Source organism: Leptodactylus fuscus, chromosome 2 (genome assembly GCF_031893055.1).
Source record: "Leptodactylus fuscus isolate aLepFus1 chromosome 2, aLepFus1.hap2, whole genome shotgun sequence".
Taxonomy (NCBI): Eukaryota; Metazoa; Chordata; class Amphibia; order Anura; family Leptodactylidae; genus Leptodactylus; species Leptodactylus fuscus.
This window is the reverse complement of record NC_134266.1, coordinates 131,711,393-131,738,375: the sequence shown is the minus strand read 5'-3', so window position 1 is coordinate 131,738,375 and position 26,983 is coordinate 131,711,393. Positions and strand designations below refer to the sequence as shown.

Genomic DNA, 26,983 nt, shown 5'->3' with positions numbered 1-26,983 from the left:
CGGCGTATACGGCAAGCTCTGCTCATGCCGGAGCGTACACGCCGGCACTCCCCATTCACTTCAATGGGACTGCACGGAGTGAAAGAAGCAGCCCATTCATTTCTATGGGGAGCGCTCGTATCCCCGCTCCCATAGAAATGAATGGAGCTGCTTTAGACGCCGCTTATTCTGAACGTGTTTTACGTTCAGAATAAGCTAGCGTTTACTCAGTGTGAATTCACCCTAACTGTGGTTAATCCTTATTTTAGTTTGATACTCTGCTCCCAAATCATTCACCACATAGTGCATTTAACACAGAGAAGTCATGGCAGCTTTACCAGGCAGCAGATAAGACAGAGTAAACAGTACTTATCAGGGTCAGTGTACCAAAAGATGAAATATTCATAAACAGGACAACATATTTTATTTTTTGTAATCCTCAATTCTGTCCTTCTGTCAGAAAGATAATGCATAAGCAGGTGGAAACCATAGCCATGATGCGATTGTCTCCTATGGTCATCCTTACATCAAGGAGGCGATGTTGGGGACTTCCAATTCAGCAGATCCTTCTGTTCCAGCAAAGGTTTGTCATACTCATGTCAACCATCTTCAACTAACTTCAGGTCACCAAACCATTCTGAAACTTGGTATCTTTGATGGTTAACTGTTCCAGATTCATCTTACAACCATGCTTTACACATCCATGTCTTATCGTCACCTTCAGCGATTACATTGTGGATAGCATGCCATGAAGGATTTATCCTTTAGCAGAACCATAAAAGCTTCTCAGATCCCACCCAAATTATCACTGCATTACAGTCCTGTGTGTGCTGCCAATGAACGACCAGGAATGAGAAATGACTGAAATTTTCATTTCCTGTAGTCCAGGGGGCAACACAACTTACCCACCCTTAGATATATATTTTTTTAATTACATATATCACAAGTGTGTTGTGGTCTCTACAGCCTTATATAGATAGTCCATAATTATTTGTTTCATCCTAATTACTGCTTATTAACCTGTCTCTTCTGATAGTATCTAGGGGAATATATGTGTGAAACGAAATTTTGATAATCAAGTTTTCACTGCTGCAACAATTCAATCTCTGATTATTATTATTTTTTTAACATATATATATTTGTTAAACATCACTGTCACATGTGAGTGAGTGAAGACTTAAATGGTTCTTATTGGACTATAAAGTTATCATAATATAACATTTAGCAACTGGATAGTTGCTAAAATGTTATATTGTTGGAATTATGACTAATGTGACCCTGGCCAATCATCAAAACTGAAAGATCATGACTAGGAGGAATGCAGATGGAATGCCAGTTAAACATCAGACCTGCCATTCCATTTAATGTCGGTCACTGACAAAAATTTTTTTTTTTTAGCTAAAGTCAGTAGTGGATATAACAGAAGGGAAATATCTAACAGCATCCTTTATAGGGGCTCTATCACTGGGAAAAGTCATTTTTAACTAATCACATCTTTGCATAGCCTTTAGGAAGTCTATTCCACACCTACCTTTAGTATATAGATTGCCTCAGTGGTTTCTGAATAAGTCAGTTTTTATTCATATGCTGATTAGACTGGTGCACAATACATTGTGCACTCTTCTCCTGTTGTTTCCTATGGGAGGCTGCTGCTGCTGACTCGCTTCCTGTTTGCACACACACATAGGAGATAATAGGAGAGAGGAGGCTGCTGGGAACTTCCTGTACTGGCTGAAAGCTCATTAGCATAGTAATAAAAATATTCTGTTTACGCTCCGTATATTCTGTCCATTTTACACGTGTAAAAATACACATGTAAAATGTAGTTAGCCATTGAGTTCAATGGCTTGTTCGTATAACGCGCGTCTTATGTATGGACAGAATACACAGAGCGTAAACTCCGTGTGAAGGGGCCCTTATGCTACTTCCCAAGCTACAAGAGCCAGGCTCCAGGTTACAAACAAAGCAGTGTTAGTCATTATGTCCGCCTCCATTGCTAGCCTCAACACACATACCTCTCCTCCATTGCCAAAGCTTAGTCCTCCCTTTACAGTATAACAGAGACAAGAACAGGCCACATTCGATAATGGCATTCAGCATGAGGTAATGAAGTTAATTTTATTCTGTAGATTAGTACTATTACCACAAAACCAAATTTATATACTTTGCTATGATTTATTAATTTATGAAAAATAAACTTTGAAAAACAAGACAAAAACACAAGAAAAAAAGGGGGGAAAAAAGCCAGTCACTCTGTTTTACCACAATCGCCAATATGATCTATGGAATTGTAGCTTTTTATGTGCACTCAAGTTATCTTAAAGGAATATTCCAAACATAGCAATTCTTGGCATATCCACTTAGTTTGGCAACTCTTGGCACCCACCTTGTGAAGCCAGCACAGTCATAAAATGAATGGAGGCAAGTATCAAGAATGGGGGTGGGGGTCTGCAACTATCTGATTAACATATGCCGGAAACTTTCTTGTTAAGAATAAACCTTATAGGCAACTATGGAGGTTGATCTTGCATTGTTCATTTCCCAGTTTGTCAAGGCTTTATAATAATTTATACTTCAGTCAAAATAAAAATTATTCAGATTTTCACAAAATTGTTTAATATAAAAATACTCAATGAGACATTATTTTAATAGCAAAGATTTAAAAAAAACCAAAAAACGGGGGAAAATAAAATTAATGCCGATGTAATGTTTATTTAAACATTAGGAGGCAAAATTTATGACGAAAAAAAAAAAAATTAGCTAGTAGTGCTAAGAGACAAGGCATTACGATCTACCCAAATACAGCTCAATGGTGCTACGTCACATAAGTATTTTTGTTTGCATTAAAAAAAAAAAAAAACATCAAAAACACATTTGAAAAGATGCATGTCATAAGTATGCATTTAGCTTTTTTTTTTTAAATGAAGGCCAATCATTATCAGAGAAAAAAATTGCATTTTTTTTGTTTAAATAAATGCATTTTTCTAAATGTTTTATGCATTTTTTTAACAGCAAAAAAAGCTTATGTCTAACGCACCAAAACACCAGGATTCTTGATGGAAAACAGGCAGAAGAAACCAATCCATGGAATACTATGACAGTCATTCTGGTAAGAGAATGCTCAGCAGCCTGAAGTTCAGTACTGTAAAATGGTATACTCAGTTAAAGTTTATGTATCCAATGTGATTTTTATGGCATAGGAGGTGGAGGAACCCCAGGGGTGGCCTGACGAGGTATATTATACATGACTCCAAGGAACTGATCGGCGATACGCCCAGCTTCTCTTAAACCACTCAGTAGAGCTCCATGAACAGTTGCTGGATAATTCCGAATGGTGTGCTCCCCGGCAAAGAACAAGCGTGGAATGGGCTACAGGGAGGAGACAAGAGAAAAAGGGTTAGTATATAAATTGGTGGTGGGGGATTGTTTAACAGATCACCTGCAAGTACATGCTCAGTTTAGCCAAACATACATGCTTTCTAAATGGAGAGAGGGGAGTAAGCAACTGCCAGACACCTCTGATAGCACTTAATCTTCCCAAGAGCAAAAGAAGCCGGGTATGCAGATATCAATCACAATACTCATAACAGTACTTTGCCCCCATCTTCTGAATTTGTTTTGCAAAACCATGTAAAAAACAAAAAACAAAAATGAAGGTCTACCCCTTTTAAGCCAGTGCTGCGTGAGGACATCTGGGAGGAAAATGAATATGTGGAGTCTTTATGGGTGGAAATTATGGGAGGAACAAATTATAATAAAATACTGATAGGGGTTTGTTATAAATCCCCAAATGTAATGGAAGATGCTGAAAATATACTAATAAAACAAATAGATGAGGCCGCAATGTATAATAAAGTCATTATTATGGGGGATTTCAACTATCCAAATATCAACTGGGAGGCAGAAACCTGCAGATCCAACAAAGGGAACAGGTTCTTGTCAGTAATAAAAGACATTTACATAAAAACGGATTCAAATGGTTACACAGCACATAACCACAGTCCGTCTTTTTTTTTTTTTTTTTTTTTTTTTAAAGATTAGTCAGTGGGTATTGGTCAAAAAAACCCCTGTCCTTTTGGGTAAGTTTGACAAATAGTTTTAGTTGTCCCTTATTCATTCTGAGCATGTGTAGAGAACAATGAAGAGGGAGATCAAATTGCAAAATGGACACACACAGATTACTATCCGTTGGTAATCCATATGTGTCTGCCTTCCATAGACCTCAAGGTTTTAAAAAAAAAAAAAAAGAAAAAAAAAAAAAAGAAATAGAAACAACCCAAAAACTGATTCATTGCTGTACATAGTGTATCCTTACTTTTTGAATGGAGAAAAAGTCCAGAAAGTCTGACTTTTTCTCTACCCAAAACGACAGACACTAGACAGAAATTATACAAATGGATATCTGATGATAGTTTTTAAAACCCACTGAAATCAAATCTGCTTTATAACAAACTGTTCAGAATCCATTTTTGAGGCTTTTTAGACTGTCTCTCTGCATTAAATCAGTTTTTGTAACAAACACTGATGTGAACTAAGCCTGACTGGTACAAATGTGGAGAGGAAAAAGCCATGGTTGTCTAGCCATGTTATTCCTTAGGGGACTCTGCCTTAGTAATGAGTATATTCTAAAATAAATCAAGCTGAAGAATCTTTTCAATAGTAAACACTTACTTGTGGTGCTCCTGGAATGGCAGGGCCTGGAGTAATTGGTTGAGCCATTAAATCATAGTCATTGCCAGAAGATCCAGCTGCTACATAAGAATAGGATCCTCGAGCCCATGGGTCAGCGCGCCACCGACTTACAACTGTCTCTTTTGGCTGAAAGTATATAAAAGGTAAATGATAAATAACGTACCTAAATGCGTTATGGTGTCACAATGTGAGAAATATGAACTGCATACATTGTGGAGGTCTCTAAAACTAGGAAACAGACATTAAAAGTTGCAGTAAAATAGTCCATATCAGAAGTTTACTACATTATCTGACCTGTTAAAAATATTTGCCAACTGCAAAATTGAGAATAAACTCTTACCTGTGGTACTGCACTACTGCCAAATATCCCTTTCAGAATGGCCAAACATCGCCCAACTATAACGTCATCACTGATGTTTTCCATAATTCCCGCAGCTTCTCCCGCCACCAAGGCCAGCAATATTGGTGCTGTTACAGAACATATTAAGAAAAGAAAAGACACCTTTTACTTTTATTGTCCAATAATTGCACCTACAGATCTATAAACCCATGTACACAGGGAACTGGTTAATACATTGTACAGTATATGTAGAAGCGATGAAGAAAAAAAAATTAATTAAATTATATAATATATATGTATATATATATATATATATATATATATATATATATATATAAAAATGGAAAAATGTTATGTATTATTTATGTTTATACTTTATGGTTTAGATTAAATTACTTTTGATTTATTTACTTATTCATTTATTTTATTTTTTTATTTTGTTTTTTATTGTTTATTTCTTTTGTGGCTATAGTAACATCTGACTATGTAGATGCACTGTGTCTGCTGCTTGTTTTTTAACATGCAGGTTTACACAAGCGCACTGGGTAGTCTGGGTGGATGCCAGCTTTTGGTATGCCGCACATGACTTTAGTTTACTCTGTGCGTGCAGGGATATACTATGAGTGATATATTCAGCCTGGGAAAGCATGTTTTTTCTGATTTTGCACAGCAGTCACTTTTGGACACTGCAATGTATGAATAAACGCCCATGATACTAGTGAAAGCAAGTGGATGTTCCTCCTCCTCATATTTATATTTTTACATATGGTGTGAGATATATATATATATATATATATATATATATATATATATATATATATATATGTGTCACTTATATCGAACTGAAAAATGTTACTAGATCATCATATATTTATAACACTTTGTTGCACTGTATCTTTCACTCCACCTAAGTGTGTTTTGATGTTGTGATGCATTGTTTCCACATGCTAACTAATTAATTGTAATTATGCACCATATGATGTGGTTGTTATTTAAACTGATGGTTTTCCTCACTTCTTTGCTTGAAAAAGGTTCAGATAAGAACCGAAACGTCGCTGCTTGGAATAAACCCACACTTTTTCTAAATATTGGAGAGCTGCCATTTTTTCCATTTTCTATATAAAGTTGAAGATTAGCCACCTTCCAGTTTGGCTTTGCACCCGGTTGGTATGCTGTGCTGCTTCTGCATTCTTTTCTACTATAACTATAACTATATATATATATTTATAAAATAAATAAATACATACATAATAAATAAATTAATAGTACCTTTATAAAGATTCCAGAAAAGAAATAGCTCCCCTCTGCTAGCAGTGGTGCTGCCTACGTGACCAAATAAATTAACCGTTGGGTCCCAAAATACTCTGTCAAAGCATAGTACCACCTATATATATAAAAAAAAAAAATCCAAATAAGGTTATTTGTTCCTGCATAAGTTTCTACAGTAACTTGTCATACATTTTAACTCCTCTTGAACGTAAATCTCTGACTTATGTCATGACAGACAACGGGTTGAAACCCCTAACAAACTTGGTGTTCTGAGATACCACAACCTGGAGGGCAGCTTTGTTATTTTCAGCTCTGTAGCTTCATCTTGACCTTGGGAGCCATAGCTGCTATACAATATATGGTGCTGTGTTTGTTCCAAATGCCTCTTCAAACAAATGATCAGCTGAGGTGACCGGCTCCCACACAAATTTGAAATTAATGACCTATCCTAAGGATACCTTGCAGGTCTTCTATCCCAAGAACAGCATAAAAATCCCCCCCCCCCCAAAAAAAAAAAAAAAAAAAAAAAACCAAAAAAAAAACCAAAAAAAAAAAACCAACACACAACACTTGTCCGCCAGTATCTAAATCTTGGATGTAATCCTTTTACTGGAGCCAGAAACCCAACACATCGGCCTACACAGGAGCCTCTCTCAGGTATGGTCTGATTTTTCTTTTCAATATCCTTAGGATAGGTTATCGCCTTGAATCCCTGACGGCCAGCCTCAACAATACTTTAGATGCTTTTAACTCCGTCTGGTTTCCTTGGGATGCTTATTGTGCCATGCGAGGCCTGTGGTCTAGTACCCCATTCCCCAGCTCCCCCCTCTCGCATGCTCCCTTCCCTTCTTCCTTGTCTCTACGTGTCTGTCCCCCCTCCATACTTTTGTTTTTTCAATGTACCTTCCTACGGTGACTTATTGCGTTGTTTTATACTGCGGGTCTGGCAATGTTGCCTGTTCCCTATCGTTGTTACATGTTTTTCTCCCATGTTCTTTTATTTGTTATGCTAAAAATTTCAATAAAAATTACAGTTGAAAAAAAAGGATAGGTTATCAATATGGTAGTTCCAGAAAACACTTTTCTAGAATAATTTTTTTTTTTTTTTTTTTTTTTTAACACAGTAAAACAACCTCATTGTATAAAATATGTTGCATGCAGAGTTGCTCTGGACCTTGTGTCTTATGGCCAAATTTTATCATAGAATTTATGGAGAAAATACTAGGACACAAGTTCTGCTATGAAAATTATTTATCCTCTTTCCACATGATAGAGGATAAATTGCTGACTAACAAAACTCCCCAGTGATCCTGTGAATAGGGGGTGTTTGTCCCCCACTGTATATGTACTGGTGTTTCGGTAGTCACAGATGCACCTCTTGTTCATTCATTTACATGGAAACACCAGTACAGCTGAAGTACAGCACCTGGCAACAGTTCACACAGACACTTCAAATGTTTATAGATAGCCTTCCCAAAGAAGGAAAATGGTTTTCCCTGCAAAGTGGGATTAAATCCATATTAATACTTATGGAAATCATAAAAGGTTCTGTAGGTGTGAAGTGCAGGTGTCCTCATACTTTTGTCCATATAGTGTATATACAGTGTATTTTAGAAGCTTAACATGGACCTCACCTTATTTAAATTTCCAAAACCCATTCTCTGGACAGCAGATGTTTTCCATTCTGGAAGTGGAGGCACAAACTGTACAGCTGGTGGCTGTTGTTTTAATACACCCAGGGGCAATGTACAGAGCACAGCATCACATTTATATATAAATGTCTGACTAGTAGAGCGCGTGTTCACTGCTATGACTTCACATCCTGAGGGGAGAAAAAAAATAACATGAGACTAAATCATACTATATGTACATTTTTTGGACTAATCATCTGAATATAGGCAGCAGGAGAATCTGAGATTCTATCAAGACAGAGTTTGGCAGTACCATGTCACCACACACATACACTTCTGTAAAGTATATGGTATTGGTATGAAGAGAGTCCGTGCAGGACACTTCTATACACGCCCCAAAAGCTTAAGAGGAAGTCTATTACAACAATGCTGATAATGACAAGGCACTATTGCCAAGTGGATATTATACTAACTAAATATTTCCCATCGGATATATACAATAAAGTTTTTCTCTGTTTTCACACCAGTAATTATGGATATAACCTATAGTCATTCTAAAACATGGTTAAAAAGGTAGATCATCCATTAAATTAAAAGAAGGGTTTCTAAGCTCAGTCTATATAGATGGTGTTTGACTGTTGTGCCCATTGGCAAGCTGCATCAATGAGCTGTGGACTCTATCGCTTCAGATGGACCTCAGTCCATCTACTTGTGCGCTGTACATCAGAGGCTCAAACTTCATGTAAATGGTACAAAGTTGTAATACCCTGCACTGCCACTAAGTAGATGGTGTGTAGCCAAATCACTCAAGATATACAATGAAGGGACCACAAAAGTGCAACAGATCCTTCAAAAAAAAAAAAAAAAAACTCAGATGGAGATTTCAAGAGTTTGCTCCGCCCCCCCCCCCCCCCCAAATTGATATTGGTGATCAATCTACCAATACCTAAAAACTTCTGAAAGCGTTTAGATAAGTACCAAAAGATCTTAATCAATCCAAAGGCCCAAGCAGGAATTTAAAAAACAAAACTAAATTTCAGATCATACAAAACTACAATTGACATTTCTCTAGAACATACCAGAAGCTGTGTAGCGTACTTGTCGAACAGCAGTGTTAAGCTTGATATCAAGACCTTCTGCTAATGCCACAGGAACACAGGAATAGCCATTGCGAACCGTTAAATGGCTGCCGGTAAACTCAAAGTCATCATCCTGTCAAACATGAACAAATATGATATAGGAAGAGTTGCACCCAGACATAGCAAGGAAAACAAAAACTGCAATAGAAATTACCTGATCCCAATGCTTTAGAGAGAGTGTAGAAAGGGGTGTTGCATTAGCAAATTCTAAGTTTGCAAAATGCCAGTCAAGTATCTGTCTGTCCCGAGAAGATAAGTATACATCACTAAGAGAAAACAATGAAAACCAATGAGTGAAAATGTAACATCTGAATATTTAATATTCCGTAAAAACATGAAGTCAGATATGAAACTATTCAAAGTTACCTTGGAGGATTGGCTTCTAGTTCTTGCAGTTTCTCCTCAAGCTTTCCTTGGGCCTCTGACAGCTGATCATATTCCTGCAGTCATTGAAATGAAAGAAATGCAAGATTAGCAACATCCTTTACAAAGAGAGCCAGATAACACTAGGTTACCAATGTGGATGTATGTGACTGTGTGCCCCCCCCCTCCCCCCCATTAAAGAGGACCTTTCATCAGATTGGACACAGGCAGCTCTATATACTGGTGTAAAGCTGACAGTGCGCTGAATTCAGCGCACTGTCGGCTTTCCCGATCTGTGCCCGGTGTAAAGCGGTCCCGGAACCGTAGCGCTTTACAGTCAGAAGGGCGTTTCTGACACTTAGCAAGGGACGCCCTTCTGCCCAGCAACGCCTATCGCGCTGTACTGTGGAGCGGGGAGGAACTCCCCCCTCCCTCTCCTGATAATACTCGTCTATGGACGAGCTGTGTGAGCAGAGGGAGGGGGTGTTCCTCCCCACTCCACAGTACAGCGCGATAGGCGCTGCTGGACAGAAGGGCGTCCCTGGCTAAGTGTCAGAAACGCCCTTCTGACTGTAAAGCGCTACGGTACCGGGACCGATAGCGCTTTACACCGGGCACAGATCGGGAAAGCCGATAGTGCGCTGAATTCAGCGCACTGTCAGCTTTCCAGCAGTATATAGAACTGCCTGTGCCCGATCTGATGAAAGGTCCTCTTTAATACAAATAGCTCTGTACAAAACTGTAACCTCTCATTTATTTATGGCATGAACTTGGAAATTTGGCTGAAATCACACAGGCATTTTACCTGACAATTTTTGATGCAGGATAAATAAAGGAGTGGATACAAGAAGTTCAAGTCTTTTCTCTATACTTATGTTATGGTGAAGCATCATAATTTTGTCTACTGTTGGAACATTTTTTTTTTTTTTTTTTTTTTTTTATAAATTTTACCTTTGCCAAATACAAATTTTAATGGGAGGCAGATTTGGGGTCAGAGTCTGCCATGGATTCAGGGGCAGAATCCGTCCTAAATCCACAGCAGATTCTTACGTGTGTACATACCCATACGGATACCATTACTTTTGGCCTACTGCGACAGCTCAGCAACTGATTGGGCAGTTAGGAAAGCCCCCAAAACAGAACAAGACTACTGAAATACACCCCTAGGAGGAGGGGGGCCTTCCTCACTGCCTAGCAATGGCACTGATCTGTGAGGCCAGCCTGCTGGCATCACAGCAATATTGAAAGCAGAAACTAACAAATTCCTACAAAATTTAAAGTGTGGTGAACTCAGAGCACTGTCATGTTTGTAACAGTATATAAAATGACCCATCTTAGATGACATGAAAGGTCCTTTAACACAAGGTCATTAGAAAGGATGCATGAAATTGTCAATACCTTGCAAAGTGCAGTAAGATCTCTGTGCTTGCTTTTCACTAAAAATTCAGCAGTGATGTCTCGAGGAGGCTTTACATCAGAAGCCTCTTTGTATTGCTGATGAAGCTCCTTTATCTTTTCTTTTAAATTAACCATCTGTTAAAAACAAGACCAGAGGTTGAGAGGTTATTCTGAGAAAGAAACAAAAAAAAGTTAGAATAGCAGAAAAGGTGAATGCATCTGTTGCTGCAAACCCAGGTTAGTAAACGTGCACAAGTTAAGGAATTTATTAAGACTAGCTTTCTGTACGTGTCTTAAGCAAGTCCCTGACTGCCGTCAGATTCACCTGAATTATTAAAATAAAACTGGCAGTTCATTTTTTTTGCCATTTTACAGGGATGGGTTTGCTGAACATATTTGTAATATACTTTATTAACCTAGCAACACTTAGTTCTTTAGCCAAAAGAAAGTACTAAGGTCTGTCCCATAGTCAACCTGTGTTGCGAATGTATACACATATAGCAAATGACAAAAAGGGACGTATCTATTCAAGCTAAGAGTTTCAGCTTTCATATGGTACCAATAGTTTTGCTTTATTAAAAAAATAAAAATTAAAAGGCTCACCTTATTCAATAGCTCTTTTAATTCTTCCTGTGTTTTCACAATTTTTTTCCAGTGCTCAATTTGTTCATCCTTTACATGTTTTTCTTGAAGTCTGGAATAAAAAAAACATAAAGAGCCTTAGAAACAAACCAGACACTTCAGTTAATCTACAAAAAGAAAAACTAATTCACAAGAATGCATACTGAAGGATAAATACAACAGTGTGCAGCTATCTCAAATGGCACACATGCATTTATATTAAAGGGTTTATCTGATACTGGTTAATAAAAGGGTTGCTGGACTCCAGAGGCTTTTTTTTTTTTTTTTAACCAGTCAACCACATTTTGCAGTAGCTGTGCACAGTATTGCAACTCAGTCTCATGTGAATGGCACGGAGTTGCAAAGAGCCAGAGTACCAAGAACATCATCTATACAATGTATAAAGCTATAACTGATAAATAATAGCTTCTAATAACCCAAGGATAGACCAACAATTTATAGTCCCAGAAAACCCCTTTAAGTACTATAGGCCTCAACAAAACATTTGAGAACTACTTACTGTATAACAACTTCCAAAGCTTGCCCTAGTGAGACAGGTTTATTATTAAGAACATTAAAATCTAGCTGATGACTGAGGTAGGATGTAGCTTCCAACAAACGGTTAAATTCTTGTTCTACCATTTCATCCTTTTCTTTTGGCACCTGAAACGTGAATGGAAAAATTAGGAAACAATACGTAATAAGTAAATGGATAAATCAAGTACACTATCAACATACATACATACACTACACCAGATGTTCCCAAACATTCTAAGACCCCAGTCACACACTTAGAGTTACCCAAATTGAAAAGGAAGCTCACTGAAGATCAAAATCAATGATAACTGTATTCTTCTATGCTAAGGAAAGAGTATGTTTTTTTACCTTGTTAGCCAGTGGCTATGAAATATAAAAAAAACAAACATCAAAACTTGAAAGTCTTCAGTAGATGATACCTTTTTAATGGCCAACTAATAATGATGACAGATTACAAGCTTTCGAGGCTCTTGGCCTACTATACCTGAGGAAGAGGCAGAGAGCCTCGAAAGCTTGTAATCTGTCATCATTATTGGCCATTAAAAAAGGTATCAACTACATAGTTACATAGTAGATGAGGTTGGATAAAGACATTAGTCCAAGTCCAACCTATAACCCTACAATCCCTACAGTGTTGATCCAGGGGAAGGCAAAAAACCCCATAAGGCTCATGCCAATTGCCCTATTTCAGGGGAAAAAATTCCTTCCCGACTCCAAATCTGGCAGTCAGTATAAAAACCTTGGATCAACGTGTCCTTAAAAACTGAAGATTCAAGTTTTTTGTTTTTTTATATTTCATTCTTCTATGCTAAAACAGCTACAGCAAGGGAGGACATTACATTCTATAATGGACCTCTGCAAAACGGCCTTTAAATGAATACTCAGAAATTATTAAAAAAGTAAAAATAAAATATATATTCCTCTCCAATTCCAATACTGCGCAAACTGCAGTGGACAGGCCAAGTTCTACTCGCCGATAACCCTCAGAAACAATGGGGCTAATCAGCAGTAGTCTCCTCTGTCAATGTCGCTACTGGCAGATACCCACAAACTCAGCTCCTAATTCCTCTCTGTGAACGTTGCCTTACAGAGGTAAATCTACTATTCACTAAAAATGAGCGGTCACCACTTCAAAATCCACTGTACAGCTTTCTATGACTAACCATTTAACAAGAGGGCACAGATGATTAATGTTCTATATAACAAACACTTGCATAATATCTTCACAATTATAAAATTCATCAGAAACATAAAAAGGTAAGCAATAATAAAAATTACACTTTGCTTTTGATTCAGTATATGTTCATTTACCGCTTGTCCATTAGCTTCGTACAGTGGACATTTTTGCTTTATTTTTGCCAGTTCCATATTAACCTGTTTGCTGATCACAGCCATTGGATTGCCACCTATAGCAAGCAAAAAAAAAAAAAATTGCTTCAGTATGTGTTACATACAGTGATCCATATGACTTACTAAATAAGGGAGCGTTCACACTACCGTCCGTGTCCGACAGGTAGTGTCCGCTCAAAATCTGTCACGGACATTAGGAGCGGACACTAGCTGTGTCCGTGACACCTGTCATTCATCTCAATGGGCATCGGGTGCGTTCTTTTGCACTCCGTGCCTGTCCTTCCCTGTTCGCAAGTGAAGATGTCCGACTTCACAAGCGGACAGAAAAACCCTGCATGCAGGGTTCTTCTGTCCGCTTGAGAAGTCAGACATCTTCACTTGCGGACAGGGAAGGACGGGCACGGAGTGCAAAAGAACGCACCCGATGCCCATTGAGATGAATGACAGGTGTCACGGACACAGCTAGTGTCCGCTCCTAATGTCCGTGACAGATTTTGAGCGGACACTAGGAGCGGACACTACCTGTCGGACACCGACGGTAGTGTGAACGCTCCCTAAGATGTTTCTAGAGTGCTTTTACCAAGATTAGTTTGCTGTTGTGGAGTTGATTAACGTGCAATGTTAAAAGGTAAAGACTATAGTTTTGTTTTATTCCTTTTGCTGCTAGGACAATTTACAATTTCACAAAAAAGGAGAAAACCTGAATTAGAAAATAAATCATACTATAGATAATAGATATTTTTCTGAAAGCAGAAACCTGGAATTTTATGAAAATTACTCTTGGTATTTTACACTCATGGTCAACTTTAGGAAATTTTGCATCAAAGCTCAATGTTTGTTAAGAAATATCCAAATTTGGGGGGAAAAAAAGTGAGTCTTATAATCCAAAAAATACGGAAATATAAAGCAACCAATGTAAATATTGATTATAAATTAGGATAATAAAGCAATCACTCTTAATTCCCCCATTACTACTCCCACTACATATGATTCCTTGGCTGACCAAGTCCCTATTGGTCTTTAGTTACTGGGGTCTGAAATACACATATACATATGCTGATTCAGCCAATCACTGGATGAGGCAAGTCAAAGTGGTACCCAGTAACTGGAAGAATAGACATCTCAGAATATTTCCTGTGTGTTAAGAGGTACTAAGAAACACAGAGGTTTGGTGGAGAATAAGTGAGAGGAAATCATATTTTTTTACGTTAGCATCTCCATGGTAAGCTGTATTAAATACATATTTTTATCTGCTAGAAAACAGCTCTAGTATTGTCCAACATCAACTTACCAAGACCTGTGACTACCATTGCACCCAAGTCAGCAACATAATTTCCTTTACGGAAGGTAGCAACTCTTCCTCCAACACGATCCTGTATAACAAATCAATATTAACCCATTTGAAATCCTGCAAATCTACAGTACAAAAAAATAAATAAAATCAAATTTTAGTCACTACATAGTCAAATATAAGTCTTTATACAAACCACTGTTTGCCGTTTGTTTGGGCATGATATCCAATGCAAAAGAATTTGACAGGTAAGTAGAACTAATCAATCAGTAGCAAACTCCTTGTTGTTACTGTAGCTAGGCCATGAATGTTCTACAATTCTTAAAATTTCTTTCGATTTGCATTAAAAATAGTCTAGCTGTATTCAATTAGGAAACTAGTTTATGGTGCTGAAAAGTAGTACGGGTTTACTTTACTTACCCTAGCTTCTAAGAGGGTAACATCCATACCAAAACTTTGCAACTGGCGAGCTGCAGCCAAACCAGACACCCCAGAGCCAATGATGATCACCTTCCCAGTTTTCTTGGCTAAAGGAGGAAGGAAATAGGTTGGTAACAAATTCAGAATTTTACAAGAGAGATGGTCTATGCTGGCCAGACCTGAATTGCTCATGGGAGAAAAGGACACAGTGAGATTTGCGCATAGTAACTAGAAAACAGTTTACCTAAACAATAATAGAAAAATGACATCTGGGGACAAATTTGTGTGTCCCTCAAGGTACACTGTAGCAATTGTTACATGCCATATAAAAACCCCAATAGCGCACACAGTGTCCCCTGTATGGTTATGGGATGACTTTTTAAATGACTAGAACACAAAACTAGTAAACGCTTAGCATTTTACATTTATTATTTCCGTTTTATTTTAATCATTTACAAACATTTTAGACTTCTCACCTGGTAAAGGTTTCAGTCTCTTGTAGACGCCAAAGTTAATTAACCCATGCCTTTCCAGATAGCAATGTATTCTGTGAACCAGCACAGAGTCACCTAAAGTAGAAACAAAACATTAACGTGGCGAGAATTGTAGGGCTTTAAAATATATTATTTATTTCAGCTTCACGCTATAAGAATATTAAAAGCATAACAACTTACTATTATAAGGTGCTTCTAGTTGCTGAAGTGTTGCCTCAAATGTCAATTGGACCTTCGGATTATCTAACCACAACTGTAACTACAATAGATGAAGAGATGGCAAGATGAGTAAGAGCAAGCTTAGAGCAGCCACTAAGACAACGTAGAGCGATACTTACTGTACGGTTCCGGATGTATAGAAAGACCTTCTGAGTTGGCTGTGGGCCACTAATGATATCAGGGAAGCATGCTGCCTCTTGAGAAGTCATTCTGTCATGAGGAAGTCTGCTCTGGAAGGCTGCACCTTCTACACCTGAAAAAGAAAGACATACTGGTAAATTGCATTAAATTAAAGTTCAGTAGCTTCCTGATATAGGGCAGAACAAAAAATAAATGCACTTTTAATGTGAAAATGTATTACCACCGTGCTGCAGGTAGTACGTTTTAATAAGGAAACCCTTCTCCATGTGCTCTATTAGGCTATAAAAATGTAATATAGAGAGTGCACCAGCTCCTGCTCTGGAGGACTCACAAGATCCATGTGTCCATTCATTTAATTTTGCAGTCGCCTGCTACTCCTGGCCATTGCCAGACCCATGCACAACCTCTTTAACCCACTTGCTTCAAAATGTTTAAAATACATCATGACTTTAAAATCTTACTGTATCTAGAAATTAAGGATGTTTGCACAGTTTTAAGAGTTTCTGTATGTCTTGAGTTCTGTGTTGGTCAGACTTAGCCAAAAACATGACTTTTACACTTTGTACACAGTAACACTTTGCTGAAAAATTAAATGAAGGCATTGTTAAGAGTAAACCACAAGGTTCCCACGGTGTTTCTCTTTAAATGCCTCACATAATGCTTTCATTGTTGAAGCATAGGTATCTCCAGTAATGGTCATCTTGTGCGGCATGAAGTCTGGTAATAAAACACCTTCTGCATCCCAAAAAACTGTTGTCATGGCCTTTCCAGTTGAATGCTGCACACAAAATTTCTTTGGAGTTGGTGACCTCTCGTGCTTCCATTGTATGGACACTTGTTTGGTCTTAGGATTATGTGAGTGGACCCATGTTTTATCATCAGTAACAACTCAAGAACAGAAGTCTCCTGGATTTTCACTAAGCATGTCTGAATTCTCTTGGCTAAATTGCTAGTGACAAGCATCAACATTCATGGCTCTCACTGGGAACTGATCTTTGATCAACAAGACATCATGAACGACACTAGAAACCATGCCAACTGAAATGCTTAATTTATAAGCTGGAACATTGATCTTCCAAAATCATGGTCTCCACTTTATGATGCATTTCCTCTCAAGATGCCTTGACAGATGGCCCTTGAACCAGGGTCATCTTCAATTGATTCCCTACCCCATTTAAATGGCTTGGCCCAAAACTTTACAAGGTAATAGGGAGGTGCATCATCACCATGTATAGCAATCATCCTTTCATGGGTTTCTTTAGGCTTCTTTTCTTCCTGAATTTAAATATAGAACAACGATAAAAATCCCAATTTCATTATAGGCTTCCACTGTACTGCACTTGTCATCCTGTCACTTCCAGTGCTTTCATCAGACTGAACTGCTTCTGTGTGTGTTGCAAGTGCACAGACAAGCACAGGTTTCTAACAGTGACAGAACATACTGAGGTAACTTTCTGAACACCCTTCGTAAGTCATCAATGTTAGAAAGTGCATAAACCCTTTATTAGTATTTACCTGAGGGCTCTTCAGGCTCACTATCAACTTCCTCTTCTGGGGGAGCTTGTGGAGGAGGAGGTGGCACTTTCTTCTCCCTCTCTGCTTTTGCATTTCTCTCTTCTTCCGAATAATACTCATCTTCAGAGAGATTGGCAAGGCTTTCGTCCATCTCCCGATATTCTACCTGTATAGAAGAGGTATGCAAGAAGAGTATGAACAAGGTTTCAACACAACTGGATGTAATGACCACCAGTAAAATAAGAAACAGAAAGTCTTGCATTTTCAGTTTACTAAATGAAGAGCAGGGAGGTCACCCTTCCTAAATTGACACTATAATAAGACAGGTTATTGGATTTGCAAGAGAATAAAAGACCATCTTGGCACTGCCATGGTATTTGGTAATTGATGCCCCAAGTAAGAGAATGGAATACTGCCCATATAACAATATGTCAGGTTTTTGGAGTTTAGCAGAATTACAACGGTACCACTGGCAAATTTTGAAAGTGATCTAAAACTATAGCCTTTTTACATCAGACATGCCATCTTCCTTTGCCTTGCTCATGTTTTTACACTACTCAAGTCAACTAAGTAATATAAAAGATCAAAACTTGACCATGAAGTTCAGAGGCTTATGGGTTTTCGAGAACCTCCAGATTAATGATTTAGAGGGGTATTTAAGGATAAAATTATTGATGAGCTATCCTTAGAAGATGTCAGCATCAGATCACTGAAGGTCTGACACCCATCACCCTCATCGAAGAGCTGTTCTCTGCTACACAGAGAATAGAAGAGGAAGCAGATAGCTACCGTATGTTCTCTATGTTAGTAGCTAAACAGAGGCACTGCATCTTAGCTCCTATTCAAATGAATGGAAACTAAGCTGCAGTTAAACTTGGCGGACTACTTCAGTGATCTGGTTCCAGCTCCATCCTCTGTATCAGCTGCTGAGAAAACCTGCCCTACACTGATTTGATACTGGACCTACTTTTAGTTAGGTCATCAATATTTTTAAGCTGGAAAAAACCCTTTATGGCTAAGGCCCCACATTGCGGAAAGGCTTATTTTGTTGCAGATTTTGTATATATTATATAAAGTACTTATACTTCTCCCTTTTGCGCAATCCACTCTTGACTTTGGCTCAAAAACCCGCAACAAAATCTGCTACAAAAAAAAAGCTGTGTTTCTGCACCGTGGGGCCTTAAGGCCTCATGTTGTGGAAATGCAGCTTTTTTTGCAGATTTTGCTGCAGTTTTTGGAGACAAAGCCAAGAATGGCTACAAAAGCAATGGGAAAATATATAGGAAGTTCTTTTACTTCTACCTTCTGCTCAATCCACTCCTGGGTTTGGCTCATAAAAACGCAACAAAATCTGTGTTTCTACAACGTGAGACGTTAGCCTAACGCGATTATCGATGGGACAGTCCTTCAAAGTGATTTTCAGAGTGGCTACAGACCAAACCACAGACTCCAATTCATTCACAAATGTCATCTGAGCCAAATTGTAAAATAAATGGAAGAGGAGGCTTGGCCTACCAACTCCACAACCCCAGTACTGTCTGTAAGGCAATGTTACATGCAGCCACATGGCCATGCTACTAGAGTTTATCTCCTTCATGTGTGACCTCTCCTACATGTGGTTATCTCTCCTCTTTTCCCCTCTCTGTAGTACCTGAGGTCACACATTACACACCATTTTATCTCTACTGCTCCTTACTTCCCACCTCCTTCCTAGAGGAATCGAATTTCTTATGCTGGATACCAGAACAGTTTCTCAATCAAAAAGCGCAAGAATCAAAGAAGCATTAACTTCCTCACAGATCTCAGAATCATTAGCTAGTAATCATAGACCCTCCAATATAACGTACAATAGATAAAACATAATTATTGAGTCTCAATAAAAAAACAACAACCCCATAATCAACAAAAAAAAGGTGTATTAAAAATAATGGAACGTTCTTACCAGTTCTAGTAGGTAAGGGCGGTCCCAAAACTACGCGGTGACCCAAGCTGAAGAGCTTCAAACCCTGAGTGGAGGGGAGCACAGCTTGGATCACCGGGTCCTCCTCCTAAATATCCCCTGATGAGCACTCACGCAAAACATGTCAAGAGGAGTCATAAATAGGGCTATCAGGGTCAGTTTTGGGACCACCCTTATTAGGGTGGGAGCTATTTTTGGGGTGACAGGGTGTTCCAGTATTGTTCTCCTGCACCAAATATATTTCCCTTACTGCTGATAAGCTGCGTGACCCTAGTGTGTGATGCTACATTACTTACTGGAACTGGTAACAATGTTCCATTATTTTGAAAACATCTTTTTTGTTGATTATGGGGTTGTTTTTTTTATTGAGACTCAATAAATGTTATATTTTATCTATTGTATATTATATTGGGGGATCTGTGTTTACTAGCCAGTGGAACAGTTTCTTAGCAGCAAACAATGCAGGTGTAAATAAAGGGAGGATGCAAGTCCACTGCAAGCCTTAGCAGCATCAAAACAAAGATGCAGCACAGACCTGGGCAAGAAAAACAACTACTTCTGATCTATGATGGCATCACCTCATGAACAGCAGCACATATATAGGATTTTTTTTTATATTTTGCTTTAGCCACTTTGAAAATGCTTGAAATTTACTGATAAGCCATCAGTGCCATTTACTACTCAAAACCCACTTTAAATACTCAATTACACCATGCTTAGCTAAAAGGGGTCATAGATAAGAGACTCCCCTTTATTATTACTCAGTGTGTGGCTTGAATGCAGTATTTCAATTTCCCCATGGTGGTGTTACTGGTAAGTTTCAAGATGGCCAATACAGCCATGATTATAGCTACTTCAGCCACCAGCTATTCCTTTGCACCCCTAAAATACATGTTCTGCTCCCTTAATATGTTTTCTCACCAAAGTGTAGACCACACAAGCTCAAGAACCAGGACTGCAAAATTCTGAAAGCTCAAGCATACACAAATCATATTTTCATTCACCACAAAACCAATACAACCATAGAAAGTCCACCTGCACACAGAGTCTCCAACCACAGAGCTTGCTACAAAGAATAGATGTAGAGCCACAGGTTAAGGATCTCAGCCTTAAAAACACTGGAGTCTGCAGCAGAGAAAGATATATTCACTGAAGTGGTTTAGCGCATGTCAGGAAGAACACATCTAGGTTTGATATGTAGTGGAAAACTAGCATTTAGAGCAGCAGGAACAATGCACAGGGTACCTGTCATATCTTGTGCAATATAGTCCCATGGACAGTATTGTATAACCAGATTTCCAATCTATAGTCACTTTTGTATTTCAGGGCTGAAAACAATCCCCTATAGGACCAAGTAGATATTGAATGGAGCTGCAGGTTGCTTCATTCAAACTACACCTAGCTGTGGTCTTGAGGCTGGAGCGAATAGAGGACAGAGGTTTAGTGTTCTGGTGATCTATGGAGGTCCCAACAGTGAGACCCCCCACTGAACTATATAAACGGGAAAAGGGAATAAGGAAAAAACTCAGCCCATTTGCAGAAGTAGGTTCACAACTCCACTTCTTGTCATATATTAATGGATGTGCCTTGCCAGGAGTAAACTCCCACAGTCTGGAGTAAAGAACAATGAATCCACGAATAAAAGAAATGTCCAGCAGGGCCGAAGTTGTAATAAAAAACTTCTTCTTTATTGCAGACTTTACATATAAAAAGTCAAATCATCACACGTGCCATAGGAGAAACCCCACGTCAACTTCAGCCCTGCTGGACATTTCTTTTATTCGTGGATTCATCCCCCACTGAACTAGCATTTATCTAGTGAACAGATTTTTTATTCTTTTTTGAATACCCCTTTACGTTACACAGGTTAGATATGCCAAGTCAGATTTTTGCATACAACCAGAATAAGACTGCCTCCCCAGTAAAGAGCGGGTTTATACTAATGTAGTAGATAGGCACAGCTGGGGATGTCACTTATTAGCATCTACTTGACCACACCAGGTGACTGCAAGAAAGAGGTGCCAATGTACCAAGTACTTCTACAGGTACAATACATTTTTTTTTTTTTTTAGAATTCTGCATTTTGCTGGATCTCTAATATTCTTCCTGGAAATTTCCCTTGTCATCTCAGCAAGTTCCTACGCACAGCCTAGGGTCCCCCAGTATCTCAAGAGATGAGTAGTAGTAAGGGGCTGCCATGTTACATAGTGAGTACTGATCACTGGGAGTCTCTGGGGTTTGACAACTACCCTTCAAACAGTTATAGATTATCCTGAGGATAGACCATTAATGTTTTATCTGGAAAACTCCCATTTTATTAAACAAGTTTGAGGGGGGCTGGTCAGTGCACTTAATGTTATTGAATATAGATTTAGTTGCATTTTAGTGACAAATGGAAGAAAGACATTCAATGCCCTAGTATGACAATGCTCCCTTTTTAATTAAACAAAAAAAAAAAAACACATAAGTGCCATGGAAAGATCCAATGCAAGCCGACATTTTATAAGGATTCTATCATTAGAATCCCTTTTTCTACAAATATCACGTCGGAGTAGCCTTTAGAAAGGTTATTCTTCTCTTACCTTTATTATTCTGATCTGCGCCGCCGTTCCTGAGAATTTTCTTACTTCTTCCTTATGCAAATGAGTCTTCAGAAAGCACAGGTGGCATTCCCCAGCGCTTAGAAAGCACAAAGGGCGTCCCCTGTGCTCCCCGAAAACTCTCCAGCAATATCTGTCTTCTTCCGCGGACACCTCTCCACCATGTCATCAACTGGCAGAGCCAACTGCGCAGACCACTGGAAAATGATCGAACGGACATGCGCAATTGGCTCTGTTGGCTGATGACGCGGTGGAGAGGTGTCGGCGGAAGAAGACAGAGGCGTTGCTGGAGAGTTTTCGAAAAGCACAGGGGGAACACCCCTGTGCTTATTGAAGACTCATTTACATAAGTAAGAAATAAGAAATTTCTCAGGAACAGTGTGGATTAGAATAACAAGGGTAGGAGAAGAATAACTTTTCAAAAGGGTATTCCGACGTGGTCTTTGTAGAAAAAGGGATTCTAAAGATAGAATCCCTTTAAAAGTGAAGAGGACACCTTCTGACACGCTTATTCTCGTGCAGGTAGATTCCTGTACACAACCATACAGCTGCGTGAATAGTGGTAAAACAATAAATACTGCCAACACTGCAGACAGGCAGTATTAGAGACAACAGGGAACATCACTGCTCACGTGACATGATTTCAGGCTGATTTATTTTCACTTTAATATTGCATTTAGATAAAGATTAAGAGTTTAAAGGAAAAAAAAAGAAAAAAAAAAGAACACACACACACACATATATATATATACAGTATAATATATATATATATATATATATATATATATATATAGTTTGAGATGAGCATACAGCGCATGCTCTGCTGGCCATCCTTATTATATTCCTACAGGAGTGAACAGCGCCTGTGTGGGATTTGGATCCCGCTGAAGACAGAGGCAGCTGCTAGGCAGTGAAGAGGATGAGCTAATCTATTTGAAGGAACGGCCCAGGAAGCGGCATGAACGGTATAATACTGTGGTGCTCAGAGCACAGGGGGAACGCCTCCTGTGCTCCCTAAGCTTCATTTACATATTTGCCATAAATTATATATTTGAAAAACGGCTGCGAGGAGGAGAGAAAGAGAGATAGGACTAGAATAGTATTTCTAAAGACTATTTCAACATGAGTTTACTTAAAAAACGAAATCCCCAACGATAGACTCCCTTTAATGAATGTCCACAATAGCAAGTCCAAACCAACATGTTTATGGAGAGATCAGGTGAAATAGACGGTCAACAGTTAGCATGAATATACAGCCTTCTATTAGGAGATAAGTAGTCCACTGGTGCCTGGCAGCTGCTGATCTCGCTGCTCTATTGCAACTGGAAGATCACAGAAGCTACAGCTGACCATACACATCAGGCTAATGTCGGCCAATCCTGAAGAACATAGAACGCATGTGGGAGCCTCCGAGCTCCTCCCCAAACACAGATGTCAGAAAGGATAAGGAATAAGGATCCTTTTGTTTGTAAGGGAGATAAGTCATTGCCAGGCAACTTCCCCCACCCAGAAGACATGCACACTTAGCCATTTAGGCTGTCCTACCCTATTGCTATAATGACCTTAAAGGGATTCTACCACTAAAACACTTTTTTTTCTAGTTACCACGTCGGAATAGCCTTTAAAAAGGCTATTCGTCTCTTACCTGTGGAAGTGCTCTCCGCCGCGCCGTTCGTTCAAAATACCGGTTTGTACCGGTATGTTAATGAGTTCTCTCGCAGCGATGGGGGCGTCCCCATTGCAGCTCGAAAACTCACCGCAGCGCCGCCTCTCCGGTCTTCGGTGTCCTCCCCTTGCTTCTTCAGCGTACTGTCGGACGCCTGCGCAGTACGCTCTGTTCGACGAAGATTGCCGAACGTACTGCGCATGCGCGAAATAGCGGTCCCAGCCATAGTGCGGGCACCGCACTTTCGCGCATGCGCAGTACGTTCGGCAATCTTCGCCGAACAGAGAGCATACTGCGCAGGCGTCCGACAGACGCTGAAGAGGCAAGGGGAGGACACCGAAGACCGGAGAGGCGGCGCTGCGGTGAGTTTTCGAGCTGCAATGGGGACGCCCCCATCGCTGCGAGAGAACTCATTAGCATACCGGTACAAACCGGTATTTTGAACGAACGGCGCGGCGGAGAGCACTTCCACAGGTAAGAGACGAATAGCCTTTTTAAAGGCTATTCCGACGTGGTAACTAGAAAAAAAAAGTGCTTTAGTGGTAGAATCCCTTTAAAGAAAGTCCCATGACCCCAAAAAACCCTGTCTCGTCTGACCCAATCCCATTGACAGCCAAATTCAGACTGGCAGCAGTGGTCAATTTTATGGGACCAACTGTGATGTGAAAGGGAGTTGCAGAAACAGGGTAGCTGGAGTGGGCTTGGCTGTTTCCATAGACCTGACCAGAGCTGGCAGTCAGCAGGACAGAGATAGATGCATGGACAGACATTTATGGCACACCTAGTGGTTATGCTATCATTGTGTGATCTTATAAATACAGTAGGTCCTTAGACACAAAGTCTGCTAGATAAGTCACCAACTAGAACATGAAAGTATTAATCCAAAGCAAGCGTCACACACAAATATCCCATATATTTGTATTATATTGTGGTGTGTGCCCTATGTGTGCATGACGGGTAACTATGAGGATTCTGTGAGGTCCCATTGTAAGGCATGGCAGGCTGGCTTTGTTATGGCAGTCTTCACTAATACGCTCATTGTTTATGGCAACAGCTGCAGCAGATGGTTGACAATGCGCTCTCTGGCTCCTGTGCACAACGCTCTGGAGCCAGACACCATGTTCACCAGCCTGGCTACAAGGGCACCTCTCATATAGTAGGCCAGCAGGCTGATTCTCAGGCTTTATTCACACACTGCAGACCCGCTCAGTATTTTGAAGCAAAACAGAATATTCAGATTTTGACTTCAAAATACTGACCGAATGTGCAGTGTATAGGAAAAGAGCCAAGGTGAGGCAATGCGTGGGACACACCAAGGGAAGCGGTCTGTAAGGACGTGTTCACACAACAGCCTTTACTCACAAAGAAAAACCTACCACACTGTGTGCGAGTACAACTTCTGAGGTTTCCCATTCTCTCCAATGTAATATACCACACAATATGTCCCCCTGCTCCCATCAGATCCTATCAATGGCTACTCTGAAGATGATGAGCGTTGTAGTCCTAGGACTCTCCTATGATAGCCTTGTGTGTAGCCAGACTCAGTGGGCATGTCTTCTGCTCATTATACAGACTACATAGGCGCGCGCTATTGTTCCCTGTTATCAGCCACTCCGGACTGAGTGAAGGCTGCCTGCACTGTTTACAATGGGCCGATTGGCAGGAAGTGCACAGAGGGGTCTCCCCTCATAAGAAGTGATATCGCCCATTCCAGGACCCCATCACGTGTATGGATCTTTGTTGCATACCATTGGCTCGGCACTACAGGATAATGGCGCAGGGTGCTGAGCGATACCACATATGGCGCTGTGCGATTTAGATCGTACGAGGGCCACCGATTCAGACTCACCTTTGCCCTTTTTCTACGACTCGTTCGCCGACCTTCGGGCGTTTCAGGCAACCCCCCATCCCCTCCAGCCATGATTCCTGGTGCAGAGGAGCCTCCGTGCTCTGCCCCTGGAGAGGCCCTCTCCTTCTTCCTTGGGGTCCTTTCAAGGGACACCCCAGTATCTGGTGACGCCATTATACCAGATGAAGACGATGAGGAGGATGATGAAGAAGAGGAGGATGCAGGGGGCTGAGACTCTGCTCCGTTCTCACCACCCCCGTCGGCCTCGGACTTCTTAGCAGTAAGCATCGAGTTGAGATGGCGGCTTTGGATCGAGGTGGGAGGGGCCAGAGAAGGGGCGGAGCCTGTGCAAGGATGATGGGTGGAGTAGTGGACACTAGACCTGATACACCGGCGGTCGAAGCCTTGTGTGTGTGTATGTGTGAGGGAGACACCAGGACCCACGCGCTGCACGACGAGAACGCGCACCCTGCCCTGGCTCCGCCCACCGCTGGGCGTCCCTTCCCCCTCCAGACGTTAGCTGGGTACCTCACCTGCCAGTGTAGTGGCTGTACCGGGGGTCTGAGAGGAGAAGGCTAGCCGGCTCTCACGTCTGCTGTGGAGGAGACTTAGGCCACAGTAAACATCCACATACTTCCTTGTACGTCATATAGAAGAGTCTACAGGGCTGCAGTGGCTTTATAACATGTAGTTGTACGGTGTAGGAGCACCCACTGGGCACACTGCTGACCTTGGCAGGGGGAGTCAGGCTGCACGAGCTGCTCAGTACCCCATAGTCCCTATCTGCAGAGAGTGTCTGCCCCTAGTCAAGTGTTACACGCCATGTGCTAGTGCCCCAGTCAGTGGCCAGCTACACAAAGTCATTGTGACTCCATTCACACATAAAGTAGTCTTCCAGCATTGTCCAGCAGTCTGACCGCTCGCTGCAGGGACATTCACATAGGAAGGGAATGTTGATATTCTGTGGAAACTTGCACGCTAGAATACCATCTATGTGATTAAAATCGTCACAATCTGCAGAAATTGCCTTCAGTGAGACTCTACAATCCATATGGCATGTCTGTTTCTTACACATTGTGCTTGCAGAGTTGTAAGTTTTCCTGTTTGACTTCAGCGTGGAAGAAAAAGTCCACAATAAACTTTGCAAGCAATGTAGACTTGTAGATTTTGGATATGCAGCGAAACTGAAGATTTAAAAATGACTAATATTTCTTCTATTCAGGGTGCAAATGCAGCATCCCGGAGTGCTCCTGCTTTAAAGAGGACCTTTCACCACTTGGGGCACATGCGGCTTTATATTTAACTGTGTTTGTTCCTCTGGATATGTTTGTACGTCCTGTTCGTAGTATTATGTTGTTTGTATTTCCAAGGCTCTTTTAAAGACAGCCCTGAGTCAGGGAATTCAGCTAATATTTGGACATTGTACAGGTAGTCCTCGACTTACGACATTGATCCGTTCTTACGCGGCGGTGTAAACCGAATTTCAACATAAGTTGGAAACATACCATA

The 26,983-nt window shown here is 40.2% G+C and overlaps 1 protein-coding gene across 2 annotated transcripts; it reads right to left on the bottom strand.

Annotated features, from left to right (window-relative positions):
* Positions 1–2,207: 2,207 nt before the first annotated feature.
* On the bottom strand, positions 2,208–26,113 carry KDM1A (lysine demethylase 1A). 2 transcript variants are annotated; one of them, XM_075264603.1, is made up of 19 exons: positions 25,475–26,113; positions 17,400–17,565; positions 15,863–15,996; positions 15,705–15,783; positions 15,507–15,599; positions 15,031–15,137; positions 14,611–14,692; positions 13,248–13,375; positions 11,953–12,095; positions 11,415–11,505; positions 10,812–10,946; positions 9,417–9,490; positions 9,205–9,316; positions 8,991–9,123; positions 7,915–8,102; positions 6,281–6,395; positions 5,012–5,139; positions 4,651–4,797; positions 2,208–3,348 (listed from the first exon to the last, which is right to left on the bottom strand). In XM_075264603.1, the coding sequence occupies exons 1-19, from the start codon at positions 25,760–25,762 to the stop codon at positions 3,169–3,171; spliced, it is 2,523 nt and encodes an 840-aa protein (XP_075120704.1). In that variant the 5' UTR covers positions 25,763–26,113; the 3' UTR covers positions 2,208–3,168. The 2 variants fall into 2 exon arrangements, with proteins under 2 accessions (XP_075120704.1, XP_075120705.1); XM_075264604.1 differs by having other exon boundaries at positions 13,281–13,375; positions 25,475–26,112.
* Positions 26,114–26,983: the final 870 nt, after the last annotated feature.